This window comes from Typopeltis vanoorti, chromosome 13, assembly GCF_054136105.1.
Source record: "Typopeltis vanoorti isolate ZY-2024b chromosome 13, IOZ_Tvanoo_1.0, whole genome shotgun sequence".
In the NCBI taxonomy this organism is placed as follows: Eukaryota; Metazoa; Arthropoda; class Arachnida; order Uropygi; family Thelyphonidae; genus Typopeltis; species Typopeltis vanoorti.
In genome coordinates, this window is record NC_143561.1 from 14324446 (window position 1) to 14337820 (window position 13375).

The 13375-nt window shown below is 35.3% G+C and overlaps 1 protein-coding gene across 3 annotated transcripts in view; it reads right to left on the reverse strand.

Moving 5' to 3' along the window:
- LOC150099944 (multidrug resistance-associated protein 1-like) overlaps window positions 1-13375 on the reverse strand; it is a 491400-nt gene that overhangs the window by 84618 nt on the left and 393407 nt on the right. For all 3 annotated transcript variants that reach the window (XM_090403119.1, XM_090403117.1, XM_090403118.1), the window contains 2 exons: window positions 8812-8977; window positions 1627-1826 (listed from right to left, as the gene is read on the reverse strand). In XM_090403119.1, the coding sequence (XP_090259245.1) occupies window positions 1627-1826; window positions 8812-8977 (366 nt within the window). The remainder of the gene's footprint in view (window positions 1-1626; window positions 1827-8811; window positions 8978-13375) is intronic.

Here is a 13375-nt window from a genome sequence, read left to right on the forward strand (position 1 = left end):
GTGAGGATAGCACTGCTGATTATGGCAACAATGTGAAGGCCACTGATGTGTAGAAGTAAGGATGTTATGGTTCTATTGTATAAACGGCTATCTTGCCTGCTTTTGTATAGGAGTGCCCCCTTTTTTTTTATTTTAATGTCATTGGCTTTTTACTCAATTCTTAGGACACTGTAGATGTATTTTAGAGACAAATATATGTAGCATAATAGAAGAAAATTCGCACATATCTTTTCTTGGATATTGTTGCCTGTCTTCTTTCTGCGGTGTGCATAGTTCTGCTGTTATGGTGTTGACAGGGAAGTGGGTGGGGGGGAGGCTTAGGCAATGTGGAAGAATTAATTTGAAAAAACCTGGGTTTTTTCAAATTAATTGAAAGTGAGAATGGATTGAGGAATAGTTTTTTGTAGGTACATGATATGTGTGAGCATGGACCATCTATGACTAGTCTCAAATGCATGGAGGTCTGATAATGAAGATGTTCATCATCCTCATTATCAGATGATGAACATCTGACACAGATGAACTCCCCTCCCTATTTCTTTACTTCAAGAGAAGTAAAGAAATGGGGGAGAAGCAATGATCCGTGATGTCAGGCAGAGGGGAGTTCAACTGTTAAAGGTGTCAAAGGGATATTGGTGAAGAGAGAACTAATGCTAAAACTGACTATAATATCAGAATTACAAAATTAAATTTCTGATAGAAACCTTAAAACTAATTAAAGAAAGGTATGGCTAGTAAGGAGAGAAAACATTTGCTAATTTTTTGAATAATCTGCAGGAGGGGGGAAAATCAGGAACATCTAAGTACTTTAGGATTATTACAGTTGTGGATTTTTGGTAATTCAAACTGGAGGAGGAAATAAAATAACTAAATTTCACTAAAATAAATCATTGTTTTCAGTAAATTCAGAAGACCCATCATGAGTAATCCTTTTGTTTTAATCTGAGAGTAGTATGATTGTCATCTAAAGGAATACAACCAGAACAGGCTCTGAAGATATCCATTTTTTTTTGGTTACATTCACTGGTGATGAGAGCTACAGTAATACTACTTTCACTCCAAGACAGTTTTTACTGTCTTTTTGTAGGCTTCTTACAAAAGAGTTGGCTAGATGAGATTATTCTTAATTTAAATATGGTATTAAACTCCTTTCCAAAAAGTATCCTGACTTATTACAATCTGAGATCTCTACTAATTCCTATATAGGCTGCTCTTCATAGCTAAGATTCAAGTTTAATCTACTAAGTTCCATTTAGTTTGTGTTGCTTGTATGCTTATCACATTTTATATTGTACTCCTGAAAATACTGAAAGCATTAAGCTGCTATTCCTTGACATGTTGCACATTCGGAAATGAAAATAGCACAACTTGCATCAACAAAAAGATTTCTTATATCACATCAAATATCCAACCAATAAAAATGAGCATTAGTATCCCAAGAATAGAATCTTACCTGGTAATCTTTTCTGAGAAATTTACCCCCCCCCCCCCCTCGATAACCAATTTTAGTGACTTAATCACTAATTAATCTAACCAATTTAAACCAGATCAGCAAGCATTTACTTTTAGGAGTATCACAATTATAAATGGCTAAATTTATCTCTTATAATAAATAAAATTACCTACCGGCTAGCTGACATTAGTATGAAGTAAGAATTTAGATTATCATTTACTCTTTCTTGAAAAGATGTTAAGAAGTATTTCTTGGCTTTGAAGGTTCGGATAATAGATATGCCTAAAAGGGTTTCAGTGAAGTCTGTATAAAGTGGGGAAGTAGATTCAGACAAGAGATGTTTCAGCTGTTGGGAAGCAGTAACGAACACTTTCTAGGATTGGAAAAAAAAAATTACATCATATTGAATCTTGTTCAATATTTCTAAGATCAATCAACTGAATAGTTAAAATTTTACATCATTAAAGAATTAAACATTCTCAGTTTTATTTCTTCACTTTAGTTTGTATTTTATTCTTACTGACTATATTAGCATTCAACAAGAAGCCACAAATCCACCTAATGTGGTAGTATTGCGCTACAAATCATCCTACTCTGCAATAATGTACCTTCCAAAAAAGTGTGGTTTGTTATAGTGCTAGTCATGGAGAGTAGTTGAGAAAATGTAGATTACAGTGTTTTGTGAACAAAGGAAAAGATGTGTATGATAGACATTTAAATTGAGGAAATTTTAAATGATTAATACAGAATGTATACTGTATAGTGGAAAATGAGATGGAAAGACCAATAACCTACCCTGTAAATTATATAAGGAAGGGTGTAGTGAAAGAAAGCAAATAGATTATTCACACGGAGTAGAGGGAAATGAGTTGAAAGCAGGAGCGAATGCTGGTCTTGAAATTCAAGCTTGCTCTTGTTATCATTCAGGAAGTGAGAGTTGTGATTGAAGTCTAATTAGCAGAATAATGAATTACTGACCATTTAAAACTATACATTTAAAAATTTATGTACATTTAATCATACAAATACAACATTTTACAAATGATATTCTATCTTTTTCAATTTAACTGACCTACTTGAATACAAATTCTACCCTATGGTTCTTCTTTATGAACTGGTCAATAACATAGTCATAAAAAGTTGGTTGTAACTTAATTTTCCCAAGCAACATTTTCTCACTAGATAAAAGAGCTAACGATGACAGTCTTTCTTGTCCTTGGGTTGACATGCATATGTATTAATGCACCTTAAAGCCAAAAATGAGCGTTCCACTGAGGATGTCGTGGCAGGAATACTTACTACCAACTTTGAGTTTGTTCGAAAACCTCAGGCATACCCAAGTACACTTTATTGGTGCACATGAAATTCATTAAATCTGAAATGCTTCTGTCTTTGAATTCAGATGATGTATACATTACACTTAGTTCGGCCTTTAAGCAAACTATATCGAATAATGATCCATAGGCTTTTTTGCAGATATGTTACATCACTATCTGGGAATTTATTTTTGTAGTTTTCAAAAATAAAAAAAATCCCACAATTAAGGAGAGAAAAGAACTGAAAATTTGCAATAAATTTGAAGTGCTCTCGAATTTGTAACATGATGTTGTCCAGGATTTCATTGAAAAGAAGCTTAAATCTCAACTCTTCCGAGTCATAACACACATGATGTCTCTTATGACTTGGTTCCTCTTCACAAACATTAATATCGCGTTTAACATTGTCATAAATACTCGTTAAACCTTCCTCTCTCAAAGTCTGAATATTTAAAGAGAATTCTTCAATTGTTTTGGCACAATACCTTATATCTAGAGATTTGGTTTGCAAAATTTTAAAGACATCAGAAAATGAGAAAATCTTTGAAAATATTACCAGTAGAAATCTAGTGTTAAACTTATGTAAGAAAGTTAAAAAAACCTTGAGTTATCAAAACTGTCCCAGTCATCTGGAGTATCCTAAATGTGTTGAAAGAATGCCTCTATCATACCATAATTCTCTTTCAGTGTTCACAATACGTGAAGCGAAGTTCCATCTTGTTGGCGTTGCAGTGGGCAATTTCCTTTCAAAAAAGTTCTTATGAGCAGCTGTCCTCTATGTAGACTTAGAGAAGAAACCAGATCCAACATAGTTTGAAAAAACACTGTACACTCTGATGTTGGAAGAAGCAGATTGCTGTAGTGTTAAATTCAGCAAATGGCTGTAACAATGCATGAAAGTCATGTGCAGATACTGTTCTTGGATCCATTTGTTTAAACCACTCACTTAACCGGCTAAGACAGTGGCACCATCATATGTCTGCACCACGAGTATTTTCTCACACTTGTACTCCTTCAGAACTGCACTTATGTGTTCGAAAGTGATGCAGCAGAGCGATCTCAGCTAACATCAATGAAACCCAGAAATCTTTCATGAACTTCATTGTTGCCATCAGTGTAATGAAGAACAGTCGAAAGCTGAGACTTGTTTATGATGTCAGAAGTTTCATCCATAATTAGTGCCACAAAGTCCATTTGCTCGATCTTTCTTTATTACCTCCATAACTACTGAGGTAATTGCAGCAATCAAGTCATTCTGAATGGCTGAAGATATACCTCTAAAAATAGAGGACTCCTTCAAATGAGTTGCCAAAAGAGGATCATACTGACTTATTAGATCAAGTAGTTGTACATAATTTTTTTCTGTTTGCAGACATCAGAGACTCTTCATGACCACGAAATGGTAGCTCTTGCTTTGATAAGCAATGGACAACATCTATTAAGTGTTTCAGAATTTTGCATTTTTTTCCGCCTTTTCATTATCACATTTCTGTTCATCAAGCTGGTGATCAATTCTTGTTCTTCTGAAGCTGTTTAATTGAAGAAAACAGCTAATATGGTTGGCAGATTTTTCATGCCTGGTAATAGACCATGTCAAAGTGTTTAAGTTGCTAAAACCATTTTTGCACCACATCCCATTATCACCAGAAAACAGAAGACAAGGCCAACAAAACAGATTATTCAATTTCTTTGATCACGCTAACCAGTGGGTATTCTTGTACTGACCCTCACTGAATGATCAAACATTGTTTTTTTCCTTTTGATGAGTTTTTAAATCTGGCAGTGACATTCCGTTCTTTACAATATCTCTTTTCTCCTGAACACACCTCCAGGAAAAGAGATTTCTTAATAAATGTCGATGACACACTTCTAATGACTGTCCAGTATCCATCTTAGTACCTCAAAATTAATAGAAAACTAATAACTGCAGCAGTTTACATATACAGTCCCACACAAAGCAGTTCACTTAAATATCGATCACATTTGTAAAGGCTGGCTGAAGCTCACTGGCTAGAGATACTTTGACTGTGTATGGCCTGTGCTTAAGCAACACAGTGAGACGACGTGGAGGAAGCAGAAATGGCTATGCACACGCATGAAATCAGTGCTGCAGCGAAGACCTGGAAGCCAAGGTAGCTTGATTACATGAACAAGCATCGGCCTTCGATACACCACGCAAAGCTCAATTATTGCCGTGCAAGCTCAAGACGTCTTCTGTCTACAAAAATAAAAGCCTAAATGGAATGCTTATAAATGCATGCATTTATTAACAAATAAATATTACTTTTCGCAGGTAATGAGCTTGCGCACCAAGCATGGAGAATTCGCTCCTGGTTGAATGCATTGCTGGAGAATTGTGAATGTTAACACTGAATGAGTTCGGGGTTTAATATGAGATTATTTTTTTTAATGATATTACAACACAAAAAACCATGAAGATATTATCTGACCTGCATGCAGTCACTCGTCGTGGATATTAACCTAATACTTTGGCTGAATTTCAAACTAGAATCTTCAGATGCTGGTTTGAAATTTATTAAAATTTACTTCAATACATAAATCAATGAATACAGGAGAAAATTCAAATTGTAGCAGACAAGACCTTAAGCACTAATTTGGCACCTAATGTATATTAGAAGCTGGCAGTTTTTAGACTGATATTGGGATGACTCAAATTTTTAGCAGTTTAATGCAACCATATTGATGGAGATTAGGAGTTTCGCAGCCATTATACACTCCAAATTGTAACAACTTGCATATAGCATGCTGGTTTTCTTCCATCTAATCCTGAAGGGGGTGTCCAAAGCATGGTCTACTACAAGAAATATATCTGCTTCCATCATTATGGAAAGTCAAGAATAGTAGATTAGATTATTCCACTAATCAGACTTCAATCCCACCTCTCACTTCCTGAATGATAACAAGAGCAAGCATGAATTTCAAGACCGGCATTCGCCCCTGCTTTCAACTCATTTCCCTCTACTCCATGTGAATAATCTACTTACTTCCTTTGCAGGAGACCCAAACTAGCAAAACAATATCATATCTCTTCTTGAATTCATTTACAGACGAAAAACTCAACTGAGTCAGGCAATGAATTCCACTCATTCACCACCCTCCAGGCATGAAGCCTCGTTCTCACACCCTTGTTAACCAGACTTTTCCTTAATTTCCAGGGATGAACTCATGTTCTTCCATCACTATCACACAGCTGAAACATTTCCCCTGCATCAATCTAATAAAACCTTTTAGCAATTTAAATGTTTCTATCATATCCTCTCTTCTCCACCTATCAACTAACCTCTGCAATCCACAAACTCTCAATCTATCAATGTAGGGAGCATTTTTTTTTACATCACTCACCAACTCAGTCACTCTCCTCTGAATCCTCTCCACAACCTCCTCATCTCCAAGGAATCCAGGTGATCAGACCCAAGCACAGTAATCCAAATGTTGAAGTATCAACACATCATAAAGGGGAATAATAACCTATATCTCTGGATGTTAGCATGTTCCTCAATAACCACATAATACTATGTGTAATCTTGGACACCTTAGCAATGTGTTCCCTGAACTTCATCTCCCTATCCCCCCCCCCCCCCCAAGTCCCTAGCCTCATCAATCTCTTGGAGTACCATTCCATCAATTTAGTACACAGCTGGTAATCTTTTAATCCCAAAATGCATAACTTGACACTTTTCCACATTGAACTGACATCCATTACCCTTTGCGCATTTTGCCAGCTTATTTAAATCATCCTGCAAACTCTCAACATCAGCTCGATTATTTAGTGAGCTATCCAATTTTGCATTATCAGCAAACAACTGAATATCTCCCCTCAAGCCATTTCCTATATCATTTATGTACAAATTAAACAACAATGGCCAAAGCACAGAGCCACACCACTGGTCACCTGCCTCATCCTGGACTCTGCTCCTCCATACACTACTTTCTGGTATCTTTCCATGAGCCATTCTCTTATCATATCACCAGTTTAATATCCATTCCCCATCTGCTCCAATTTGCGCAACAGTATTTCATGGGGTATTCTGTCAAAAGCCTTAGAAAAATCCAGAGGTATCACTGTGTAGTCATTTCCTTTGTCCAACTCAGATGTCATTCTATTATAAAAAGTAAATAGATTACTAAGGCAGGATCGACCTTTAACAAAACCATGTTGGCCCTATAGAGTATCAAAACCTGATTTGAATTTTGTCTTTAACCAACTTTTCCAATACCTTCACCACCATTCCCGAGATGGCGATTGGTCTGTAATTAACTACCACAGATTTAGAGCCATCTTTATGCAAAGGAACTACTTTGCCTTCCTTTCACTCCCTAGGGACCATACTTGAGTTCAAACATAAGTTAAATAACCGAGTAAGAGGCATTGACAATTCCTTTGCACATTCACACAACACCCGAGAGCTGATATTCCATTTAAACCTACAGCAGTGTTTGCATTTAAATTCTGCAATATACTAAGTGCTTCTGATTTCTTAACTTCAATTCTCACATTAGTTATTGCTACAGGTACAGAGATATCCTCACTTGGGTGATACTTTTCAAATGTGATGATCACTCAGCAACTCTACTATTACATCTGAATTTGTCACCTCAATACCATCAGCACCCACTAAAGTTATCCTTCCGAAGTCACTCTTCCTTTTACTTGCCACATAGCGGAAGAACTCTTTGGGATTACCCTTGATCTTCTTGGCTAAGGTCTTCTCATAATCTGATTTAGCTTTTCTTAGTATGCTGGTAACCTTTTTAGCTTGAGTACACCCTTGTACTGCTCATGGGTGTACTGATCGCCTTTCTCCTTGTAAATTCTCCATAACATTTTTTTTTTTTTTTTGCAGATCAAGCTTGATACTACTGCTCATTCAACTAATGCCTACTTTGTTTGTCTTCCTGACCATGGGGACACAATCTGATATTGTGTCCCCATGGTCAGTCACCTCAGATACCTGCTGATTTTATCCCATGCACTGCTAGCATCTTTCCCCTGCAATATGTTCTGCCATGGGATGACTGCAAGTTCACTCTGAAGCTTGTTATAATTGCCTGTAGTTCTGTATATACCCCTTCTTAAGGAAGTGGAGGGTAAGAAAAGTGAGTTGACTCATGTGAAAGGAAAGAACAAAAGACCTGAAAGGCTAACTGATGCAAGACTAAGTGTGAAAGAAAGTTATTGGAATGAGAGAAGAGGGAGTGGACAAATCAGGGAAAGAAGGAATGGAAAAAAGTCAAGAGTACAGGAGCAATGGATAGCAAGATGAGTGGAAGGCAGATAAGTGAGAGAAAGAGAGCAAGAAGGAAAATATTGCAGAGGAGAGAGCAAGGGATGCATGTTAGAATAGAATGTTGGTGACAATGTAGATATGCATTTGATCAAAAAATATTTCTGACACTACTCACTTTTGCACTGCTAACTATTTAACTAAATCCATCATATTGAAATCATTCAATATGAAAGTCTTGGCTACTGTTTTACACATAGGTGACATATGCTTTTTAAACAAAATTGCCTAATAAGATTAACAATTAAACACTCTATTACAGTTAAAAAACACCACCAATAATGATTTACAATATTACTAATTATTGGTGGCACTAACATTCTCTTTCAAATTTTTAATTAGAGAAAATGTAGGAATACCTGTTTATAATGCACTCACTGAATGAAGAAAGCAAATTATGTAAAGTTAATTTTCCAAATAAATAAATAAATAAATATATATATATATATATATATATGCATGCATGCAAACAACTTGAAATCTATTCAAATTGCATTTGAGATTTTCAAAATTAAGACAGTTCAGATTTTAATTTTACACAAAATTATACAAAAAAATTGCGACTAACATGTATATGGGGAAAGTATAAAATGCATTTGCCAGATGTGCAAGGGACATGTACAGTGAAGAATTCCCACAGGAAGTGGGACATGTGCAAAACAGCCTAGTGCAAGCATGTTAACTTCCATATTAGTTCTAAATTCTAAAAATTATGTACGATTTTTCTAAATCTAACCTGTATTGCATAATACACAGCAACAAAAGGAACAAATGCAACAAAGATTAATGGTGATATCCATGCTATAGCAATAAATGCTGCTGGTACCCAGACTGCTACTACCAACCAGTGATTGAAGTTAGCTGGGACTTCTTTGTCAACAGTCTCCATATCTTGATTAAATCTGGGAAATTAAGACATACATTAATGAAAAAACAGTAGTAATTTTAAATCCATTAATATAAATATCTATTGAGAACTCACTCCCTTTTATTTCTTTTATGAGATCTACTATATCATTCAAGAAAAAAGTGACCAAATATTTAAAACCATCAAAACCAATATGCAATAATCTACCATTTATCTGAAATTCAATTAACTGATCCTCACATGTCAGCCAGCTTTGCTCCTCAACAGTCAAGATCAAATCTTTCTTCTTGGACTGACTTACTGCAAACTTTTCCTGGTACAATCACTTCTATAGCATGCTTCGTTTCCAAAAAAACTTGACATCCTTTTTCTCTGAAGGCAGTAGTTCTCTGCTGAACAGTTACTTACTCTATATAAATCTAAATTCCACTTATACAGATAGATATATACATGCTAGATAGGGTGCAGCTGGCAATGTCTGTAACAAGAACTTGATACAAACAGATTTTAATATTTAGAATTGTTTTTATTAATAATTATTCTGAGTAATATTCTGAGTAATATTGTGCATAGTTGATTGTTTATTACAAAGTTATTTATATATATATATACTGATAAAGAGCATAAGACATGACACATTCCCTTAAGTTTGACGTGCGAAGAATGCATGCATCAACAAATGTAAATTTACTGGAAATACTGTGCTAGAATTTGCCAAAAAATGTAATAATTAGGTAGACTGAGGAGCATGAAATGTTGAATGGAAGTAGAAATTCAAAGAAAGGAGCAAATAAAATGATAGGTAGCAATGACAAGGTATTGCCTCTATCTGCCTTCTCAATTTATTACAATCAAGTGAGATTCACACAAGAATGAAGGTATTCGAATGCCCAATCATGATAGTGGTTGAAAGACAAGTGTGAAAAAGGAGATAAAGAAATAGGGAATAAAGCAAAGTTTAGCACATCACTAAATGAGGTAAGACTAGAAAAGACTTTTGAAAGTTTATTTTTCACTTGGTTAGACTATAATAAATTTAGTTTAATCCTTTATCCGAGTGTGAGCAAACAAAGTTTGCGCCTGAAATTATCTTCAGGACCGGTGTTGTACTACCTTACCCCAGGTAGTACAACACCAGGCAACTCGTTGCAAAGGTGGAGCAAGCTAACATCACTCCTATCTCAGGATCTCCCATAATGCAAAACACATCTCCTTGCAGATATGTATAATGTTATGCATTAAGGGAAGGGCCACTACCCAGACTAGTTTCGACCTTTATTGAGGTCTCTTCAGTGGGAGCCAGGCAGAAGCAATAGCAAGGTCATCTTTATCTATAGGAGTTGCCAAAAGGTGTGCCACCTTTTTATTAAATTACTCTGGATTTAGAGAAAGATGTTGAAAGTTTATTTTTCACTTGGTTAGACTATAATAAATTTAGTTTAATCCTTTATCCAAGTGTGAGCAAACAAAAGTTAGTGCCAGAAAGTATCTTCAGTTAGCTTGCTCCACCTTTGCAATGAGTTTCCCGGTGTTGTACTACCTTACCCTAGTCCTGAAGATACTTTCAGGTGCAAACTTTGTTTGCTCACACTTCGATAAAGGATTAAATTAAATTTATTATAGAAAAGACTTGTCAAATAGAAAACATGAAGTGAAAGAAGGATCAAGAAAGCAAACAGTTGAAAAGGATATGGTGATATATGGCAATTCCACAATCAGAGGTGTAGTAAACTTTAATTTCTCACACTGGATGTGCGAGGAATTAAAGTGCATTTCCAGCAGGAGAGAGTTGAGTGAGATGTAAAAAGATAAAAGAGAAAGATGAAGTTTGTGACTATGGTATGCCATAAGTTGAGATGGAGAGTGGTTGCAAATAAGTAGATTGGGCAAAATGTATAGTACATAGAGAAAACACCAAAAGAATGGAGAAAGAGCCTGATCTATAAGAATGATAAAATGGTCTGTAGAAATTAGAGGTATTATGTATAGCACAAAATATTTTTTACCTGTATTTTGAAGAACAGATTAAACCATTTATGGAGAAGATAACTGGTATCTACTAAGGAGGTTTCAAGAAAGGCAAATCCACAATTGATCAGATACATAAGTCATTACAGAACTTATGGGAATTTGATATAAATATTCAAATTTTATTTACAAAAAGCATATGATATTAACAAGGAAAATTGAGATTATACATTTTGGAATACCAGATAAGCTAGCAAGACGAGGTTAAAAATGCAAAATTCAGAAATAGGTTAAAATATAAAGTGATTTAATAGATTTCTTTCCAATAAAGGATTGAAAAGAAATCTTAAGAGATTAAAGAGGAGAAACAAGATGTTCTAGCTCCAATATTTTTTAAATTTGTCTTTGACATACATCATTCAATAATAGCACCTCCATAGCATAATTGGAACAGTGGTACATTATGCCCTTTGATTGAAAAAGGCTGGAGTTTGATTCTTGTCGTGATGAGAGGGATCTTTCCATGGGTTTTCTCAACTGTTAGGCGAGTTAAGCAATAGCAGGGGTTTTTCTCCCATACAGAGATAGCAGGGGTTTTTCTCCCAGAAACTGATTTTATATCCTGAATACAGAAAATCTGCCATCAGAACCCAGGTAATTCACAGACAAAAATACACAATTAGTGATAGTGTTGATGGTAGTTGTGTGTAGTGGGAGAATTTAGTAAAGACTGTCAGATGTATGTAGTGCCCTCCCACGATGAGTTCCTGAACTCCTTGGAGATGTCACATAATTGCCAATAGATACTAAAGACATGAACAAACAAATTAATGCAGATTGTAGCATATGCAAATGACACTGACATCATGTGAAGACCCAAAACAGATTCATTCAACTAGAAAAATCAGCATAAGAGATAGGACTAAAAATTAAACAAAAACAACAAAAAAATAAGATAATGATTAATACCAGGCAAAATGTTAATTAATACAAGTGAAAATTGTAAACCTTGAAAATGAAAAAGTGGAACAATTTAAATATTTAGGAGTAATGATCACTAGCCAAACAAATGAGATGGAAGTTCAGAATTGAATAAAGGAGGTAATCAGACTTTCCATTTTCTCTCATGGGTACTCAGTTCACAAAAAAAAAAAAGGTATTCATTAGAAGATTAAAGTAAAAATATATAAATTAATAATTTATCCAGTTGTTGCCTATGGATGTGAAACATGGATGTGGATATTTATGGCAAGAGTGGAGTATTTGATTTCACCTTTTGAAAAGAAAATCCTTAAAAATACCCAAATCTCTACAGCATCAGATACAAGAGTTATATTGGATTCTTTATGAAGTCTAATCAAGTTCATAAAGCTGCAATGAGCAGGACATGTTTTTCTTATGGAAAATGATTTTCATAAGGATACTTTCAATAGTAAAATTATTTGTAAAAGACCCAAAGGAAAACCTAGAACAAGATGGATAGACATCATTAGTCAAAGCAATATCATACTACAATGTCCAAATTGGGGATAAGTTTTGGACAGACTGGGATGAAGGCAACAAAATTCATAAGGTGAAAGCTCCAATTTGGGCTGTAGAGCCCTAAGATAGGAAGAATGATGGGGAAACTGCACCTGAATGGTCTTGGTATCCGACACTTGGAGAAATTATTAGTGAAAGAGTGAATCAATTGTCAGGAAAACGAGTTATGTTTGGGTGGATGCATGCATTAAAAATAGCTTGTTAGGGATGTATAAAAATCTTGATTCAACTCATCAGCATGGTAATATGTTCATATGTATACACTTGTGCCAGAATCATAAGGAATAAAGGCAAGGGGTTCTTGGCATTGACAGATAAAACTAAACATTGGCATTAGTGAGATCTGGCTTACAAAAGATCTATCAACAGAATAGAATGTGACAGATTCAGTTTATTCAGGAAAGAAAAGATAAAGGGGTGCTTAAGGGTCAAAGCTGTATAACTGAGAGCAGACCTCCACATAGCCTTTAAAGGAATGCTGAGAACCGACCAGGGCTTCTGACCTAATGTCCAATCCTCATCTTCTCGTGATGCACCCTGTTAGGTATCTATCTGGATACTGAATGAATGAGGATGGGCTCACAATTTGGGATTTAGCTGACTAAATTGTATTCTTATTGGCTTAAACCAAAATACAAAATGGTACAACATGACAAAATTTCATGCCAGCTGGTTAAACGTCGCCTGTTGGAGAAAGTAGTGTTCATGAATGGTGAAAGGCCGAAACAGTCCCAAAATGTTTACATATGAGGAAACATGGTATGAGGTTTAGAAGGTGCTTGTGGCCAACCATAGGAAAAAAAACTGTTCGATTGGGTTGTTAGTGAAAGAGCTAAAGGTATGAGAATATCTACTGTCCGTGGGCTGCAGGAATCTAAAAGAATTGTGCAAAACGATAATATAAAGAATTTCAAGGCCTACC